This window comes from Chinchilla lanigera, unplaced genomic scaffold (genome assembly GCF_000276665.1).
Source record: "Chinchilla lanigera isolate Chin_1 unplaced genomic scaffold, ChiLan1.0 scaffold00002, whole genome shotgun sequence".
Taxonomy (NCBI): Eukaryota; Metazoa; Chordata; class Mammalia; order Rodentia; family Chinchillidae; genus Chinchilla; species Chinchilla lanigera.
Window position 1 is genome coordinate 42431870 of NW_004955403.1, and position 21745 is coordinate 42453614.

At 40.0% G+C, this 21745-nt stretch overlaps 1 protein-coding gene across 2 annotated transcripts in view; it reads right to left on the reverse strand.

Annotated features, from left to right (window-relative positions):
* Nucleotides 1-10838: 10838 nt before the first annotated feature.
* Nucleotides 10839-21745, reverse strand: part of Psd3 (pleckstrin and Sec7 domain containing 3) — a 500607-nt gene continuing 489700 nt past the window's right edge. For both annotated transcript variants that reach the window (XM_005373608.2, XM_005373613.2), the window contains one exon: nucleotides 10839-19831. In XM_005373608.2, the coding sequence (XP_005373665.1) occupies nucleotides 19616-19831 (216 nt within the window). In that variant the 3' untranslated portion in view covers nucleotides 10839-19615. The remainder of the gene's footprint in view (nucleotides 19832-21745) is intronic.

Consider the following 21745-nt stretch of genomic DNA (forward strand, 5'->3'; position numbering starts at 1 on the left):
AAAATAAAATAAAATAAAATGGGTTGGGGTGTAGTTAATTGTGAAGGTCCTGGGTTCAGTCCTCAGTACAAGAGGAAATAAAGGATATAAAAATAAGAGTCTGAAGAATGGGTGAGTCAGTTCACCTCACATTTTCATAGATGTAAAGGATGAAAAGTAAATAAGGAGAGAGCTGATGGTGTTTCTCGGGACCTGCATATGCAGGGCAAAGAGAACACACTTGATGGGCTGAGCGATTGTGTGCTTTAAAGGTGCCAGGATAAGGCTGGACATGGAGCTAAGGGCCTGATTCTAGAGGGAGTCCAAGCTGAGAAGAGGACTTTAGATTTAATCAAAGGGAAACTGAATGCTATCCAGAGACCTGGTCTGGGAATGTTAAGAAGCAAATGGTAAAACTGGGCAAATCAGCTACTCCCAGCTGAATGTTCTCTGCAAGAACAGAGAAAGCACCCACCAGCCTTCCTACTGGGATGGTATTAAAAACTATCCACAGATATTAGGACTCCTAAGTTTTCAAATAAGTTCCCAAACATCCTAGTTTATGGCTTCAAACTGTAGTACAAAGGTTCTAAAATTGATGGAGAAATTTTCTGTTTCAAAAATACTGTATTAAAAAAAATACTGTATTATTTGAAGGAAAAATGGAGCTTTTTATAAGCCAAGATATAAAATAAGCTTTTGAAATAAGCTTTGGAAGGCTTGGCAGGATTAGAAAAGGAGGCCAGATTTCCCACAGTGCAGGTCAACAGAAATCTATAACAAGGTTTAAAGTCATAGAGGTAACTTTTATACATATATGATTGCCTAGAAGGCTACAATTAGGAGCTCTAGAAAATGTGTTTTTACATAAAACACACAAAGATGTGCACATACTCTGATTAGCTAGCAACAAACAGCCAAACAGAGCAGCACTTATTTTTACTGAAAAGATACTTGGATGACCATTTGGGAGTACCAAAGGCCCCAGGGAAGAGTTTTCAAGAAGACACTTGGGTTGTAGAGAGAAATTAGAAATGAAATTCTTTATGAATATTCACCGGGATGCCATGAAAATCATGCATGCTAATCTTCGGTTTGGACTCAGATTTGAGATCTGTCTTTTGCAGTTTTTTGGAGCTTCTTCCAAGTACCATGAAAACCACTTCAAAATGTAGTGTGGGGAAGTAAAAAGAGCTCTCAGAAATCTCTTTTTCATTCTCAAAAGTGACCCATTTTAAACTGGGCTTAAATTATATAATGGCGACCATTGCAAAAGGAACCACTCCTTCCTCCAGCAATATCCTTTCCAGTGAAGACTTTCAATCTCTTCAGCAAAGGATGAGATCCTTCTCCTTCTCCTTGAATCTGGACCCATCTATGACTTCCCTTTGGTCAGTAAAACACATTAGTTCCAGCCCAAGGTGTCAACATACCTTGCATGTCTTCACCATTTCTCTTAGAACTCTGCCCACTTGCTGTGTAAACATGCCCAGATTCTCACGTGGAATACAGACAAATTTTACCACCTAAGGCCATCACAGACTAGATGACACACACATTACCTGGCAGCTGACTACAGATGCTTGGATGAGCTCAGAAAGCCAGCCAGGTGAGCCTGGCTTAAATTTGTGATACATAGTGTTTGCAAAATAAATTTGTATTATTTTAAACCACTGATATCTTGGTTGTTATGCATTAAAAGCTAACTGATATGTCCGGTCATCCTAGTTCTGATCAGTACTTTGTAACTCTCCCTTTGAACTTGAGGGAAATCCTTTAATTCTGCTGGAGTTAAATGCTAGGTAAATTTTTATAAACAGGTAGCAATCTTACCTGTACTCATTTGCTATCAGTGCTACAATAAATTATAAATATGGTTTCCAACAGCACAAATTAGGCTGGGGATGTACTGCCGAGCATGCATGAGGCCCTAGGTTTAATCCTAAGTACTTAGAAAAAAATTCATATAAATTTATTTGTTTACATTTCTGAAGCCAGACATCCAAAGCTAGTTTCAAGGGGTATTGGCAGTTTTAATGGCCTAAAGTTCAGGCTAAAGTTAAGAACCCTATGGGCATTTTGAGGGGCAAAAATCTTCCATGCTTTTCTAGATTCTGGGGACACAAACCTGCCTTCTATGGATGATGTCCCCTTTCTGACATCACTCCAAACTCTGCTTCTGTCATCACACATCCCTACTTCATTTCACATTGCCTGCCTCCCTCCTCTAAGGATCCCTGTATTGACATTGGGCCCACGGAGATAAACTATGAAGCCTTCTTGTCTCCAGATTCTTCATCACGTCTGGAAATTCCCTTTGTCATATAAGGTATCATTCACAGGTTCAAGGAACAAGGACTAATATAATCTCTTGGGATAGTTCTTCAGCCTCCAAATTTCCCAGGAACTCTGTCATGCTATTCTTGTGAGAGCTGGAGAAGTAGACATACAAATACTGACTGGAAGCCCGGCATGGTGACACATGCCTATAATCCCAGCACTTAGGAGGCTGAAGCACGTGGATTGCTGCAAGTTCAAGGCCAGCCTGGGCTACATAGTGAGTTCAGGAGCAACTTGAATTATAGAGCAAGACCCTGTCTGAGAAAAAGAAACTGACTGAAATAACTTCTATGTGTTCTTTACTTCTGTGTTGCCACAATTCCACCTTACATGGTATACATCATTTCTTGAGCACTAATATAAAAATCAGCATTGTTCATTAAAGGCTTCTGCTCCACAGGCAACTTTTTCCCCATTGCCCCACACTGAGTGACTTACCCAAGAGCCTTCCACGTATGTGATAGGTACCTGAGACAGTAGTGTAGTAAAGACAGCTGAAAACAGAAGTGGAAACTAAATACCAGAATTTATGTTAGATCTCATCTGGGAAGAAGGATGTTTTCAGTGGAATTTGTCAGTTTAAATGACACATTGTAGAGCAATCACCTATTTATGGCTGAGGGTACAAAGGAGGGCAGATGGCAGCAATGCAGAGAGAGTATCTGAGACAGGAATGAGACATCAGGAAAAGGGAGAGGAAAAATGCAAGTGGAAGAAAGGAGAACTAGCTCTGTTTGAGGAAAGAAGTCTCATAAAACACCAGCTGGCACAGCAATCACATATAGGCAGCCAGGGCTGGATGAGAGGGCACTCCCATCCCAGCCCTCCTGCTGGGTCTCACAAGGCTTGTGTATCCAGTACTACTCCATCTGCTTCTATGACTAATTGCTTTTAAAGAAGCATTTATTCTCACTGGGAAACTATTGGAGAATTAAGAAAAAGATTTTTAGAAATGATAAAAATGACTGCTTGTCAAACTGAAATTGGGAATTAAAACAGGGTTGATGTACGTACTGTGAAGACAAAATGTGTAGAAGTAAAATTCAGACTCCACTCCCTGAGACTTTAACAACATTGTTGGAAAGAGTCTCAAGAACAACCACTACTAACATTCATGAGCACTTACTATGTGCTAGGTGTTCTATATGAATTGCCATCTCATTTAATCCTGAAAGTAACACTGGAAAATAATCTGAACATTGTTGGCTTAAAAGAAGGGATTTGAGGTTCAGAACATATCTTGATCTGATAGGATAGCAGCAGCAACCTAAAAAGGAAGGTATCCTTACATCTTACAAAAACCTTCAGCTTACAATGAAGCTCCTTTACAACTACCCTTAGGAATGTTTAATGCATATTTTTCTTTATAGGAGAAAAGAGTATTAAAACTTTTATTAGGGATATAACTTTTATTAGGAATATAACTTTTATTAAGCATATAATTAGGGAAGAGACTATCTCAAATAAGTCATGATGATTCTAGAGTTTCTGCAGAAGTAGACAATCAGAGAAAGAATACAGTTCAGTCAGAAAAGACTAGTAGAGGACCAGCTGTGCAGAACACAAGTTAAATAACTTGCAGTCCCAAACTGACTGATGAAATTCTGAAAATTGTCTGAGGCCTGGTGGAACAAGAAGGAAAGGGTCTGAAAATACCCAGAAGTCAGATGGCAACCTTGGGACAGCAACACTTCTGGAAGAGAAGGCAACTTTGCAGCAGAAGGATTGGCTGTAAAAGGAAAGGACAAAGAAAATGGTAGAGGTTAGAAGTAAAAGAAAACCACACAATCAGTTAAAACCCATTATTTCAATCAGTTAAAAACTGTTATTTCAAATAACAGTTGATACATATACAAAGCTATAAGAAGAAACCACAATATGAAAGTTGAGTAAATATTATTCAGTTCTCTTGCTTCCTCCAGAAAGCATGGGAAATTTACTTCTCAACCAGTATCAATTATCACAGCTATCTTTGAACAAACACTTGAAGACATGAAAGATGCCTCCAGATGGTCCAAGAAATCTGGAAAGCAAATAAAACAAGTAGTTATAAAATAAGAGTTTACCAAACTCAGAAGACACATTAAAAATCACCTCAGAAGTTAAGCTCATATTATAAGGGATACAAAGGACAATATTTATGGAAATAAAAAGAACACAGAAGAAAGGAATAAATATAAGTAAAACTGAAATAAAGAAGAGGTAAAGGAATTAGAGAGTGAGAGAAATACAGAAAGCAGGCAAAGAAGACCCAACATGCATATAATTGAAATTTCAGAAAATGGAAAAAAGAGGGCAACATTAAGAATTAAAACTATTTCTCAAACAAATGTTTTCAAAATAGAGGAAGTAACTGAACATACTGAAAGTACATATTATGGGTCTGGAAACATGGACCTGGAAATATTGAAGCAGAATAACTGTCCACGAGACATATCTGAGTAAAACAATTAGACTTGAAGAGAAAAAAGCCTTTCGTTCTCACAGTCAAAGTTAAATTTATTACAAAGAAGAGGAAGTAAGTTTGACATTAGCATTCTTGACAGCAACATACTAAGGAAAACAAAATGACTAAGGAAATCAAAAATAAAGCAGCTTAAAAAAAAACTCAAGAAAACATCAGTGAAGGATACTTCCATTCACGCAAACTGTTCTTCAAATGTCAGAAAAATTGAAAGAAAATTTACTTTTACAAATTACATAATTTAAAGTTATTCAAAATAGATAAAGGATCCCTTCAACTACACAACAACAACAACAACAACAACAACCACAGCAAAAGATTTGAATAGAAACTTCTCCAAAGAAAGGATACAAGTGACCAATAAGCACGTAAACCAATGTTCACTAATACATAAGGAAATGTAAATCAGAATTGCAATGAAATAATTCTTCACACTTATAACTGGAAATTAGGCAAAACAAGCATTAGAAAGACGTAGAGGAATTAGAAGCCTCCTATATTACTAGAAATGATGTAAAGTAGTGAAGCTGAGGTAGGAAAATGTGATTAAATCTAATGGATAGGCATGGTGTGGTCACAAGATGAGAAGAGAAACCTACAAGGCCTTATTTTTCTTGGTGTTTTTGTGTTCCACTCCTTCCTCTTTCTTTCAGAGATGCTCTTTATGGCCAGCTCTTCCACAGAAAGGTGGGGAAAGGCTGGAGTCATCTTTCTAGGCTTTATGGTTCGCTTGGGCAGCATAGAGGGATTCTAGTTTCTACGACTGTCTTGTGGAAAGAGAATTCCAGTTCTATGGCCTGCCTTGGGGCAGGAAGGGGAGCAGGATGTGGTCAGGAAGAGACTTTGCTTCTGAGGCCCTTCTAGTGGGCTGCCCTTCAGCAGGCCAAAGTGCTATTCTTTGCTACATCGTTTTCTGATACACTGTCCCACAGAGGCCAGTTTATCCCCACACTGTCATCTATACCTCATAACAGCTCTGTGAGTTCTGTATTATTCTTCTTCACATGTTAAATATGGAAACAGACACAGAGATTACATGATATTTTGAGGTCACCCGGCAAGTGACAGGGGAAAGAGAGAAAGGTAGCTCATCTGGACTCTAGAATCCCTGTTCCTCACTGACAATCAGAAAGCGTAGGGGAGACAGCGCAGATCAGGGCTCCCTGGCCCAAGACCCTCTGATTAACAGGAAAGTTGACTTCTACTCTAGGGCAAGAAATGATCTTGCTGGAAAGACACAGCCCAGCATCACGAAAGCCTCTTAGTTTTATTCCATCCAACATATATTTATTGAACAGCTACTGGGGGTACCTCACCCATGGCCAAGCACCTTGCTTTAAATTGAACATGGTACAGTTTCTGCCCTTAAGAAGCTAAGTAAAATTTACATTATAATTTCACTTTCTCTGTAGATCTGATTAAAAGACAACACATTTATCACCACAACTATATCTGAGGCCACAGGAAGATTTTATTTTTATTATTGGCATTTAATCCCTTCTGAGTTTGAATAAGAATTCAGTACAAGTGAAACAAGCTTCCATAAGTCTGCTTAACCCAAAGGTATTGACAGTATTTCCTTTCTGACTGAGAAGGGGTGAATTTATGAGAAAATGCTATCCTAAGATACCTACAAGAAGGACAGCCAGATAAAACACAGGATGTTTAATTACATTTGAATTTCAGATAAATAACAAATACTGTCTTTTTTTTCAATGTTTGCTCTATATATTACATTGGACATACCCTAAAATCATTATTTTATTTGAAATTCAAATGTAATCTAGCAGGCTGTATTTTATCACCATGTTATTACTGAGAATCCGCTGGGTAAGAGTACCCCAGATACACTCTTGCAGGCACAAATGCCTCTTGCACTTCTTAGCAGGATGGCTAGGTGAGGCATATGCTAAGTAGTTAGGAAAGGTTGCCTAGAGAAAGTGGGGCAGTTTATCCTGTAGGCAAGGGTAGGAACTTGGATTGGCAGGGAGGAACTACTGGGGGGCGGGTGTGCCTGAGCCAAGTGCCTAAGGGTAGGCTGAGAGAGGATGTGGTGGCCCATACCTGTAACCCTAGTACTTTGGGAGGCTGAGGCAGGAGAATTGCAAATTCAAGCCCAGTCTGAACAACTTAATGATTCAGTATGACCTTGTCTCAAAATAAAAAGGGGTTGGGGACTTAGTTTAGTAAGAAGGCTCTGGGTTCAGGCTTCAGTCACACACACACACACATGCACACACAGGGTGAGCTGGGACTTTGCCCCTCACTTCTGCCTGTAAGGCAGTTACCTCAGCAGAGCTGTCATGGCTATATTTCATTGCACCATGGTGAAGGTCAGCTCTCACTTTCTTACTAGGACAGGTGCAAGCGAGAGTGGGTAGCAATGTATCTGGCACGGGAATGACAGGAGACACCCGGTTGCCCTTTGTGAGCATAAAGGATTCTGTAGCCATGGGAGTTACCCTGAAGTACTGGTTTGAGACTGCATAGACATTGGTATAGTAGGGCAGTGCTGGCACAGATGGTTGGGTCCCACTTTTAGAATTTGACAGTAGGTCTAGGGCAGGGCAGAGTACTGCATTTCTAAGTTCTCAGGAGATGCCAGTTCTTCTGCTTCAGGAGTACCTTCCGGGAACAGCACCAAAGCTGTGCTTCTCAGGTTTTGATGCTTACAAACCACCCAGGGGTCTGGGTGCCAGAAGGAATCTATGGGTTCACTGTGTCTGAGAAGGTGCTAAGAGTCTCCTTTGCCCAGCAACTCCTAGGAGATGCGACAGGAGCGGATTATGTTGACAGGCTTCAAGCACATGGCTTTGGAGCCTGGCTGCACATTAGAATCACAGGGAAGCTTTCCAGATTCCCAGCACCTCAGATGTACTTCACAATTTCTTGGGCGGAACCCAGGCACTTACTGTACCGGGTTTTTTTTAATCCACACGACTCTAACGTGGAGTGAAAGGAGTTATTTTTACTGCCAGTTCCTCCTGAACACCACACATACATTCTTATTTCTGTTGTTATGGTTTAGATCCAAAAATGTTGCCCAGCAGTCTCCCCTGTTTGGAAAATGATCGGATCGTGGGGGAGCTGTCTGTTCTTCCCTTTGTTCTCTGTTTGCTGGCTGCCATGGATCGTATAGTTTTCTTCCACCATGCCCTCGTACCATGCAGTCACTAACTGTTGCCAGCCAACGATAGGCCAAATCCACTGGAAATTCTAACACAAACCTTTTCTCCTTTAAGTTTCAGGTGTCGGGTACTTTGTCTCAGTAATGGGAAAGTGACTAATACACCCGAGTGGAACCACTGATCCTCAGATCTTAGATTACAACAAAGATGGTGGTCAGAGCTCTGACTTCTGTAGCTCAAAATAGCTGTGCTGCAGACAAACAGCCTACTGAGAGTTTTCCTTCAACTCTGAATTTGAGAAAATAATAGCACTGCATCATGGAATTGTGCAAAAAATATCGTGTAAAAAAAGAACCCACGTTAAGTGTTTAGTACGGTGCCGGCATATAACTTCTTGGTAAGTACATTCACTCATATCGATCATCATTATGCCAATTCAGCTACCCACCAATTTGAATTCTGGAAAATCTCCCTTTAATCTGCTTTCATTTCTTGTAGATTTCACTAAGCAATCTGAGCTAAACTTTCTTACATTGATACAGGGTAATTCTTTTTCTTTTTTTTTATTTTAAAGGGAAAAAACAATAACAAAACAACAATGAAGACAAAAACAAAACATAAAAACAATGAAAATGATACAGAATTTCAAAACAAGATGATAGGAAATTAACAGTGGCTGTTATATTACATACTGTTATCTTCAGCAAAGTTGCTCAGGTTACCGGATGTAAGAATGCAAGGTTGATGGAACAATTAAAGAGAATAAAAAATAATTTTAAAAAATTAGAAACAATACAGAGCTTCACTAAATAAGATGGTAGGAATTCAACAGTGGTTGTTATCTTGCTTATTGTTGTCTTCAAATTAGCTGTTCAGATACAGGGTAATTCTAGCTTCCCTCCTATGTAAGATAGATTTAAACATTTAAAACTAGCCTTCCCTAGTTCTGTCATGCACTGACCACAGCCAGTTCATACATTTCCCACATTCCTCGCATTTCATCATTCACACACTTTACCATCCTGGCCACTGCCTCTGCAACTCTGGTTTGTGAACACGACAAGTGGCAATTTCTGCAGTGTTAGTTCCGTTGGTGTGGCATGGTGCAACTCATTGTGATATAACTCAGCAGCACAGTGCTTGCCTGGCAATTGTGAGGTCCTGCCTTTGATTCTTGGTACCAAGAAAAAAAAAAAAAGAAGAAGAAAGAAATGAAACATGTTAATGCAGCCTGAGATGGATCGGCACTTTTGGTGACCGCATCACCCTGCTGACGTTCACCAAGTTCAGAGTTTGCTGTGTGGTTGGAAGCTTTCATTCTCATATGCTCTCTGTGCTGCACACCTCAAAGAACTTCTTTGACCCTGTATAACTGTTTTTTAATCTGAAGTGTAAGATACTACAACCTCTTCCATTTCACATTAACTTGTTTCATCTTTCTGCCTCATGAAATACTTTTTGAATCCTGATTCTGCCATTTAGTACAATCATTCTCTCCCAGCTTTGTGACTAACATACCCATTTTTCCATAAACTCACCTTCTGTAGCTTCTGTCATTATTAATTAAAATGTTGAACAGATGGAGCCAAAGGAAAACTGAACATTACTAGAAACACTACTAGAAATGCTCTTCCAGGTTGGTGTGTACCCTTTAAGAAGTGCTGTTCAAGTGGCTGCACGTCCACCCACTATACCAATGTCCAGATCATACTTCTCTCAATTTTGCCCAGACTTACTGGATCAAAGACCACATTAGATCCCTTGTTAAGGCCAATAGCTTTTCTACTGCATTTTCTTAATCTGTGAGTTAGTCTTACAAAGTAGGAAATGAATGGAGTTGGAAACGGGTTTCTTCTTAGAAACCTTTCCTGGCTTCCAGTAATTGCTCTTCCTCTTCTTATTCACTCTCAGAAAATGCTCAGAATATCAAGCTCACTGGCCCACAGTATTGTATCCCTCTCAAATATTTTCAGTTGTTTACCCCTGTCAAGGAAAAGATGATACGGGTTTAGCATAGTTTTGGAGCCCTTAAAATGGAGCACGGATGCTGCCGTTAATCAGATCTCAGCCACTCATGAACTAGCCTGTAGACACACCCTATCTGCAAATACAAGCTGACCTCGGGCTACATCTCTAAAAAGTGATGTAATTTCCAACCCCTTTGTGGTTTAAAGCTATAAATACAGCTGCCATTTTGTAAAGCCTTGGAGCACATTTTTAAAACTGCTTGAATCTGTATTTTTCTGAATCTGGATTACAATCCTATTAACTTACACAAATGCTATTTTCTTTGTTCTCAACCAAGTTGATTTCCTTCTTGCTTGAAACAGTTTTGCAATAACACTTAACAGTGCCTTCAACAGTCTCATTGGTGAATCTCCCAGTGCTGTTGAAGAGAATTAATCTACAAATGAGATAATTCAACTTGCTAGTTGCTTCCTTATAATATCTTAATTGGCCCTGGGTTTTAGTTTCCTCTTAGGAGTATTCATCTTTAAAAATGATCTCTATGGTCCCGCTGATTCTATTATTAGCTATGCAACACAGAAAATGTGACAATACACCAAACTAGCTCTAGAGGACAGTCAACTGGGCAATGAGGGGTGAATGCTTGAATTTCTCCTCTTTAAACAGCCGCCAAGGGATACTGAAGGATTTAGGTCCTTTTACAGCCAATAAAACTTTGATTTCTCAGATTTATATATCACAGCAGTTTTGGTTTCTGCTAGGCACTGCTTTTATTTAGGTTTAAGAGGTTTAGGTCTAGAGATCTCATTTAAAAAAGCCCAGGGCTGGGGGGATAACTCAGTGGTAGAGCACTTGCCTCGCATGTGTGAGTTCAAATCCCAGCATCACAAAACAAACAAATGAAAAAACAAACACCAACAAAACCCCAGACTCTCAAACATAAGACACCTTCTCCAGTATTCAGAAGTTTGGGCGGAATTTTATTTTTCATTATCCAAGTCAACAGATCTTAATTTAACATTAGGTTCCATTAAGAGAACACAAAAGTACAACACTAGCTACAATAAAGCAGTGATTTGGAGGTTAGCATTTGCACTGTAGGACAATAATTAATTCCATGGTCCCCTTGCTTTGATGAGAAGTAAACAGGAAAGCAAATGACTCTTGAAATTGCTTCAAGAAGTTCATTTGTTTCTCCTCTGCTCAAAGCCTCCCTCCTCCGTTAGGACAACAAGCCTCTGAAGTCTAATAGTACCTACCAATATATATATATTTTTTGCACACACAAATCACAGAAGTTCAGGAGGTGAGTCAGCAATCACAATTTAACATTCTCACCACCTCAGTCAGTCACTGCAGCCAACCTTCATCTTGGGTCTCCTGGTTGTCTTTTTATGGAGGAGGGTTAGGGTGTTGTGCTATTCATTTTTAAAGATATTCTAGTTGCTTAAATAAGCAAAGAAAAACATTCCCCCAAATGATTGAAATTTGTTGGATTTATTTCCTTCTAAAGTTTGTACATTTAACATATACCATATACATATTTTAATTCCTTCACTATTTTGCATGATTTCTATTACATAAAAACCATTTTAAATGCAATAATTTTTGTTGTCATGAAACAAAAAAACACCCCCAACTTATAAAAACACAGGAACAGTTATATTCATGAACATTTACATAATAGAGAAATGTACTATATGTATCACAGCTTCTATACAGATCAGATGACCCACTTGTCTACAAGGGTTAGGTTTACTTTAATAACAGTGAAATAGGGTAATATTTATATACAACTATTTTAATAAAAAATAAAGCAATTGTAAAATGTAAACTTAATTTTCATAATAGTCTTTAAACACTTTAACAATATCCACGTAAGTTACTGTTCCATTCAAAAGAGGACCACCATAAATGCCACCATTTTCTCGACAGCATTTCTCAAGTCTGGTAGGTGACAGTAAGCAACATCTTTCCAGTACCTAACAAGGTACCACTAATTTGGCTTTCCCAAGTCTGACAGTTTGGCCACTAAAAAGGAGTAGGCTGCTACTTTGTCACTAATTGCTTTCACCATTTGCAGGGGACATATGGCACCAGGACCGCAATGAAATTGAAATGATTGGTGGAGAAAACTCTGAAGGTAAAGGAATGTCCCACACTGGCAATTAGCTTGAGCCACAGTGAATATAATCCAGCTAATAGGTTGGAAAAGTTAAAGTCTTGTTTGATATTAAAAGATACAAATTACCACCTTTCTGCAGGTCCCAGAGTAACCAAGGCTGACAATATGGATTCCGCACTTGTATAAATCTCTGTTCTAGAAATGGGCTCCTGAAACGTGAGGTAGAAGAGGGTGCAGGGAGGCATGCAGGCCTTTACCCAACAGCTCTCGTCTGGACAGAGCGGAATGGCTGAGCAGGTTGGTGTTTCCTGACCCTTCCCACAGAAATGAAACGGTGTTCATTTCTGGAAATCTGGGTGCAAAGGCAAAGATACCATCCAACCCTGGATGGAGCTCAGGGTGCCGGTTTATTTCTTGCAAAGGCAAAATTTGTGATCTTTGCTTCAGGCAGAGGACTGTTTTCATTACCTTTATCATGTGCCGCCCGAGTAACTGTCACCCTCAGAGTTGGTGTCTTGCCTCAGCAGGGTCAACCCACTGGGACAACTGGATTCCTAAAGCATTTGAAACCCAGAATATGCTGCTCAGTAGAAGCCGAAGTGGAGTGGAAGGCCAGGGAAGAAGCTCCAGAGAGGGGACATTATCTCCCTCTATGGTGCCCTGCTATTCAGGGTTCACAGCAGTGAGCCTCAGACCTGCACCACGGTCCTTCTTCGAGCCTTGTGGCTGGGACTCTCCTAAGAGTGTCTGAAGACTTGCAGAACAAGGGCAAATATTCGGTGTAACTCCAAAATTCTCTCCATTAACCAACCTTTTCAGGAATTGAAGTTAAGGTGCTTATTTCACAACACTGTTAGTGAGAGCTTGGCTCTCTACCCTGCAAAGGGAAATGCTCTTTTCACTAGGTTCCTTCTCACTTCTCTCCTCTCTCTGCTTGCAGATGGAAAAGTGCTCACCTACCCAGCATCCTTCAGTATGAGCTCTCTTGCCAGTATAGCTCAGAAGGGGGTCTGCACTTCTATGGGAGTGCTTCCTGGCTTGTCCATTGGCAGTCCTTTCTCAAAGGAATGACCTTCAAAGCAAATAGCATGAGTACCTTGGAAAATGGTACACACTGGCTTTCTGGATCTTTCCCCAGGGTACTGAGGTACCAGTGGATGTTGGAAAGCTGCTGCTTGTGAACTTTCAAGTTGTGGTCCATCAGGATGGACATGACAGGTAGCCCCCTACTTCTTTGTTAACAATGCAACGCATCTCAGGGTCAGACAAAAGAGCCCCGATTTTTCCCTGGTCCTTAGAAAACATCCATGACATAGTTTCTACATCGTTGTTCATTATCTCTTTAGAATACTTGGGCCCTTTGTGTCTTAAGGTCGTACATTGGTATAAGTTAAAACATTCACTGTGTGCGTGTGTGCAAGCAAGTGTACACAGAAAAGGGTCCATACTCATCAACTTTTTCCTTACCAGTAAACTGGTTCTGAATTTCTTAGGAGCAGAGGACTGAACAAACACATTCACGGCTTACCCTAAGTGGAAGGCAGCCTACTCACCCACTCCATTTCAATTTGGTCTAATTACTCTGGTTCCTATAGCTTTAAAAACATCTTAATGGCATTAAAAATCAACGTGCATATATACTCTGTCTAAAGTGGATATTATTATCCATGTCAAATGGTTACTTGGCTTTACAGCCTCCATGGCTTTATATTAAAATCCAAACATTGCAAATGACTAAGGCCCAAAATAAAACTTTTATTTCTACTAGTCTTTTTCTATATGATTTCTGAATCACAAGGCTGTTTTTTTTTTTCCCACAAGTCACAGATAATTCTCAGATGGAAATACTCTTGCAGAACTAAGACCCTGCTCATCAGCCACAGGCCCAGTCCCCTGCACGTCAAGAACAAATTAGGAAATATATATCTGCAAAAATAGTTTGAGACTGTAGAGTGAATTAAAAAAACTAAGTGTAACTACCAAGACACTATTGCAGACTGGGGCTGAAGATTAGACTCCCACCCTACAATTCCAATTCTCTGAATCAGATACAAAGACATGAGGCAGCGTGTTCCCAACAAAAGACACTGCTCTCGACCACACACTCAAACACACTCAGTCGCTGCTTTAAATACACCAAACATGCTGGTTAATAAAAGTTGAGTCTCTAGTTATCTATTTACACTCTATAATATAAGCAATAAAGTCAAACAACTAAGGCCAGTGGCTCTTCTTTGGGGAGAGGCAGGAAAAAGAGACCTAAGTATAAAAATATTAAATAAAGTTTTAACCTGCTCCTGGAGTCCTTTTACCTGTGATACCAGTTGCTAACTTGTGCAACTGCAAACCTGGAATACAGTACCCCATCTTGGGATGCCCTGATATACTTCAGCATTTGTGATATTTCTTTAAAGAGGGTAAGGATGCGGCACCAGGAGAATGGTTTGAGCTACTATAAAATATACATAGGTACATAAATTATATGGTGGATACTTACTTAACTTCTCAAAACTACATTTTCTGGACTAATTACAACAATAAAGAATGTGTGCTGTAAGCATCACATTTTGTAATAAGCCCACAATTGTCAGTTCAACTTTATGTTTAAGTGCTCTTAATACTAAAGTTATGAAAACTGCACAGGTTGCCTTTTTCTCCCCCTTTTCATTCGGTATTTCCCAAATTATACTGAGCTACCCCCTTGGGATTACAGACTGTACACTTTAATAGATTCACATGATTTAGTTCAAAGTCATTTTTGCCCTGGTGATTCACAGCTCAAAGATGGAATTTCCCAGCCCAAAGTCTTATTAAAATTTAATCAAAATATCATTTGAATTTGAGTTGAATACAACAATACCACTATATGTACTCTCAACAGCTGCATTATATAATCGGTCCTATGAGGTTTTTACTTGCTTTTCATATCACACTGGTTACTACAGACAAAATAATTTTGATGTACATATACCATATACGGATACACAATCTACATATTGATGCGTATACATACATACAACTATAAATACCCACAAATACAACATTGGCACATGACAGAAAGCATTATCTTTGACACCCGACATACTGTCTGTACGGATATTTCTGAAAGCCTACGATACAACAAATACACACGTAAATTACAAAGGACGAGCCAAAGACACCTACAAAAACCTATTGTATATACAATTAGCTTGCCATATTTCCTTGCTGTTGCATTCAAGTCAACAAACTGTCATGCAGATTCAAGTACTTACTGACATTCTCTCTCTGCATGCAATGGGCCAATTACTGTCCTAAGCAGAAGGCTGCCTGCCTGGGGTTGGATACTATACATATAAAAAGAGAGTGATCTTGGACTTCAGTCCTTCTCTTAAGAGTAAGAGGTGGAAAGGGAATCCAAAAGGAAAAGCAGTGACAAAGTACCTCTATATCTCTGTCAATAATCTATCACAGGAATATTTTGTGGTTATCTCTACAATCCCTAGATGATATGATGGTGTAAGACAGCAAAAGACTGGTGAGAGGGAGTGATCTGCTGGCCTTGAAAGAGATCAGCGGCCTGGCCTGGATGAAAAAGGCCAAATACTTGGGAGAAAGGTAGACCTACATGCTCAGCTGCCCACAGAACTCACTAATTTATTTAGGCAGATACGATCAATCATAAAGTGGCACTATCATTCATCAAGTAGACTCCATTTTTAAAAACAAGTGTTAGGATGCCCCACTGATTTTTTTTGTCTGTTTGTTTTACAATGCTAGTTGTACAAGTGAAAAAAATTTGTTTTTTAAAAAGTGAAGGGATCATTCTCTGCTAAAATTGAGGAAGGTGGCTACTGACCTGCCAAGTCCACAAGAACTACCCTACCGCGATTTGAACCTGCACACCTAAGAAACTTACTGTGAACTGAGTGATATAAGTGATGACTACAAGGAAAAATGCCAAAGAATTCAATTTCTAAGGGCAATCAGCTGAACCTCAAATGGTCTTGACACGAAGACAAGGGAGAAGCTGATTTCTGGAAAGTCGGTTTTCTGCTATCGTCCAGGCAGAGAAGAGGCATAGCTCAGGGCAAAGCAGGCTGTGCTTTATCTAAGAATGGCTTTCTGGGCTTTTAGATTATAAGTGGGGCAGTGGGTAAAGACAGCAGTGGACAAAAACAGCCAAAAAGTCTGTGTAACTTGGTACTTAGGCAGCAGAAGTCCTCATTCCTGTTGGTTATGCAAATTCTCCCCCAACTCTAAAAGTTCGGTGGTCTGGCTGCATGGTAAAATACAAACCTAGCTGGTCTTTGAAAAGCCAGCCACATTTTCTTCTTCTAGAATTAATTGCCTGTGTCGCTTCTGTATAGGACACAGTCCTCACTTCCCAGGTTAGGGTGCCAGTGGGAGAAGCATTAAGGGTCTTGCAGATAGCACAAGATTACTGCTGCCTGAGAAAATGCCTTCTACCTTCTTTACTTAAGAGTAATAAAAAAGGTTACATACCCTCCAGGAACTATTTCTACCAGAGGACTCTCCCACATGTTGGTTTTGCTGAGATTAATTAAAATGCACAAAAATATTGCTTGGTTTAATTAGACAATGCTAAGACTTAGGTAACTGGTTAAAAAAAGTATTTCAGAAATGTCTATGGTCTGGAAATAAAGACTATATATGTTAGTAACTAAGTCTGATTGCTGAAACGTCCCCAATATCTCACTGCAAAAGTCGGTATGTGAAGAGGGGGCAGATCCCAAAACATCCACAGATTTTATACATAGGGCCCACCTTCCTTGGCCAATTTATAACAAGACTATCAGCAAGGTATTTCAATGACTTATTAGGATTTTCTACACTAAAAATTAATATCGAAAATATGTGTGAGAAAAAGAGTGATGATTTCCCACATGGAGAGAAGTCCCAAGGCCCCGGGGCTCTGAGGTAGGGATGAGGACTCAGGTGGGGATGGGGAGGAGTACCTTCAGAAGGGAGGGAGGAGGGCGGCTCCTCTGTACCGTGAATAGTGCAACAGGCTCTAAATAGCTGCAAAAGGAAACACCTTCCATTTCCTTTGACTAGATACCACTGAGAAGAAATGATCACAACAGAAAAAGTGGCTGGCTATGGACCAGACTCTCAGGAACCGCTTGTATCAGAGACTATTTCCTGTCCCAGGATAAATCCTGGCTTGCAACACACACTGACAGCAGACAGCATCCTTCCGGAGGCCTCAGGGAAGAGGTGTTTTCAACCCACCCTGTATAAATGGATAGCATCACACCATGGTAGCCTGGGATCTTGGCCCACAAAAGAACCTTAAGGTTGTTTTTAACTGCTGCTTCATAATCACCCTTGCCATCTGACTATCCATTAGCATGTCTGGAAGTCTCTGAACCTAACATTGGTGAGTCCTGTAACAGGAACAGTGCTATGGGGGTGCTGATGCTAACCGAGTATTTTAAGACTACTCTAAACATCAGAAATACTGCAGCAAGGTACCATTCAATATGCATTATATACTCTAAGTAAAATATACATAAACATTTTATATACATAGATACACACTGTGGGTAAACACATTCAAGCTAGTCAGGGATGTCAACTTATCTTCAGTTACTGAAGCTTATAGATCATGTGGTCTACGTACCTCTCTTCTTCCTCAACTAGTATAAATATTCAGGCAGAAAACAAACACTGATAATTCAGATTTCAAGAGAAAGACAACTTAAGGAAATCTTGAATTTGGTAAGAAGCTACCAAAATGATTCGGGTATCTAGGTCATATTGGTTACTAGTGTGTTTGATAGTTCTGAATCATAAATTTAGACATTACCTTTATCTAAAAAAGATAGAGGTGAAGAGTAAGTTTTTCAAAAGTGTGGTAAAATACCACAAAGCGAGAGCTACAACCATACAGAGGGGTTACTCTCTTCTGTGCACCAACTTTGCAAATAGGGGAAGTAAACATTAATAAATAATCATGTAAGTAAATGTAAGTATATTGTAACAATATATTACTAGAAATACCATGGTTTTAGAGCAAGTTTTCTCTAATCCACTTGGACCATGCTATTCATGCAGAGCAGCCGATTCTTTGGTCATAGTACCTTCAACTAAAACATGAAGTAGAAGTAGAGAAAATGTCCATGGGAGGAAAAAGAATATTCAGAATGATCCCATTAGTTTTGAAGATGTGTTGTTTTGGAAGATGGTAGCTTTAGGGAATTCAGTTACAAGGTTTAGAAATCTGACACTTGTAACTCACAGGGGGCTGAACCTTCCCTTCTTTTTCCTCCTCTAGAAGTGATCATTCTGTTTATCACCCTGAATTTCAAAGGGACAGTCACAGGTACAGCTCATGACCCTAAGGTGAACAGAACTATTTCGAGTACATAGACATGATTTAAAACAGACGCAGAAGTTTTAGGAGCGAGATTAACAGGGATAGAGTGCAGTGGCTATAAAAGAGTGTGATAAGAAGAAACTAAGAAACTCTGCGTATGCAACCAGCAGATTCTTCCATTATCAGTCACAACCATCCAAACTACTACTTTCAGACTTAGTCTTCAGAACCAATATCCACCGCTCATCAACGGCAGCTGAATTTTGCTCTCTTGTTTTGTCTTGGCTTAAGCAAAGAACAAAAGGAGCTCCATTTTCTACGTTTTGTTACAAAGACTCCAATATCCTAATAACCAGGAAATGACCTCATGCCTAAATATATTCAGCATAAAAAAGAATCTACTCCTGGGTGAAAGTGTGTTAACAACAGAGATGACTGTAGATTCCTAGTGAAGACCCCATGGGAATGAGGTAACAATTTCCGTCAGACTAAACACATGTCTATTACGGCAGCTACCCCAGAAGTCTATTATTGCCACTCTCCTTCAGAAAACAAAATTAACTTGGTATCCATCTGTCCTGAGGCTTCCATGGCAAAATGACTCTACTTCCTCTTACTTGGCTGGCATGGCATCCACACTTCAAACAAGCTCCTGTTCTTCCCCAAGTTCACCAGTCCTGGGTCTTCACACCCCGCTCCCTGCTTCCAGCAGGGTCGGAACTCAACACTAAGTGCTAAGGTTCACGCAGGGCTACATCATGTTGGAACATCTTGATCCCAGTATTGTAATTCTCACTTAAGTATGTGTGAGTATTCAACTTCACCTCCGTGACCGGGCAAGATTTCACATATAAAGGCTTATGTTAACTCTGGCTAAAATTTACTAAACTACAGAGTTTGTCCAGTTAAGTGTTTCACAATGGACTAAGTTTTTTAACCTTAAAAAAAAAGTATAATGATTGATTTGAAAATACATGAAACAACTGAGCAGAGTGCAAATAAGAGAAAATCAAAGGAGAAGGGATACAGAATTCATTTTGAAGTCATGATCCTCTAACTCCTCACAAAAAGGTGCATTAGTTATCAAGTTGCAAAAAATCATCAAAGCAAAGAAATCCAGAGCAAAGACAATCTGTACAGAAACTAACAAAAATATACAATATAAAAAGTTACTAATGCACCATTTAGTCACAGACTTTTTTTTTTTTAATATATTCACGGATTACCAGAAAGATCTTGAAAACCTCTATTTTGCTCCATGACCAGCACTTCCTGGCCCCAGCTGGATTCTAAGTAACTTTTTGCTTAATGCTCGGTGTTTCCGGTCGGTGATCCTTCCGCTCTGACACATTACGCTTGACCTTTGCGGTGATCGGAGACGAATCAGGGTTCAGCGAAGGACTGGAGTGTGATTTCTTCAGACCCGCAGCCTCATTCTCATCGTGACTCAGAAGCTGCTTGCCTCCTTCTTTCAGAATGCTGACGTAAGTTTCGTAGCGGGTTTTCTGGAGACAAAGAGAAGAATGTAGTCAGTGCACTGTTTTACAAAGGCGTAAGAGCGGCACACCTCATGTGCTGGCTGCCTGCAGACCTTGAACGGTTGTTGAACACTTCACTTCATTCCCCACACCGACAAATTACTTGGGTATTTACTGGGCACACGAGAGGCAGGAGCTACAGGAGACTGATTTAGTGATTCAGATAAGAAGTTATCATTTTAGTTACTGTTTGTTGTATTTGAGGAAGTAACGCTGACACAACAGGGAGTTACTGGCTACCAGGTAGAACCCACATGCGGGCACAAGAGGGTCTAAGCTGGAGGCACCATGTCCTCTGGTTTTCAGTGACGGGATGGCTCTTACGACTCATTCTCTCATTGCTTGAGTCTCCCCCACGTGATCTCGGCCTCTGTGAACATAGTCTGAGTACAGTTACTCACTCTCTCTCCTACTTCTTGTAACTCTACATAGATTCAACCGGAAGGAACCTTCCATAATGAGTGCGTCTCCAGCCTCTGAGGAGACCCCAATCCCGAAGCTGTTCTCCATTTCCCTCCATTGCTTTTCTGCTGGGGTTCCCCACCTCCCATTCTTATGCTATGATGAGCAGCAGTTACCAGGAACATTATGCAGTTTGCAGAACCTCAAATTATTTTCTGATGCTTATCATGTTCAGCAGAATTTCCTCCATCATCACCTATTTATTGAGTATCTCTAAGATTTCAAACAACATCTTGACCTCCTGGTCTCTCGTGTCTAGGTGCCTTCACTCTAACAGTTGAGAAGAACACTGCAGAGAATATTCTCTGTAGCCTTAACAACCACTGTTTTTTGATGTCATTTCTATCCAAGTCACTTATATAGAACTGTGGTGTGTGTATGTATGTATACATGTGCATGTGTGTATACATTTCAAATTGAAAACGGTCTTCCATTCTTAATTTGATACATTCTAGTCAAAATAAGTCTTTTACCATGCTGCCTCCACACATGAAGAAGTTTTAGAAGACCTAAAGTGTTTTATTTCTAAACAAAAGAACATGTCAGTTATAAAATGTCTGAATGAAGGCAGGCAAATTCTGTGAAGACTATACATCTCTTAAGGATTTTTCTAGTCAGCTTTGTACATGTCAGTTTTAAGTTAGTAACTGTGAAGTGCTACCTTTCTCAAAAGCGTGAAAGCTGCTAGCCATTAAATTTGCTCTGGGTTTGGTTAGTATCTAGGTGCTGGTGCTCTGGGTGATGATGGTGCCATGTACTGAGTGTCCACATGCTAGGTTTAGGTTATTCTTACCGATCCTACACAATTTGTAACATTACTGTTCCCATTTTAGGTAAGAAAACACAGGCAGAGAAGTTCACAGGAAGAAGCTAGAAATGGAACTCTGAATTGAACCCAGGCAGTGTCACTCCAGAACCCATGCTCCTTGAGCTATGCATTTCCTTTATGGATGTGGAAATATAGATACACAAATCAATGGATGTTTCAGGTATCTCCTGATAGACATGGGTGATTAGCCAATCAGAAGCCATGCTTGACTATTTTCTTATGTTCCTCCCACAACAAAGGCTGATCTTAGAGACGGCATGGCTACATAATGTGATGAAGGAGATGTAAGGAGAAGTTTGGGTCAGAGTTTTTTCTCCTGCGGGGGTTGCTTTCTGAGAAGAGGGAGAGCCCTTAGAGGGGAAGGCACTAGCACAAGTTCCTTATTCTTATTCCTTCTTTCACAGAAGCATGATTCCTAAAGCTGCTATCTTGTGATCTGGGGCAAGAGGCATGAAAGCACAGGGCAATATGCCAGGCCTGAGGGAAACAGGAAAGACAAAACACAAACAGTAAAGTTGTTGAGCTCTTGATAATTCAACGAGCTGGGTCCAACTCTGACTCTTTATTACCTCTGGATGTTTGCCATGAAT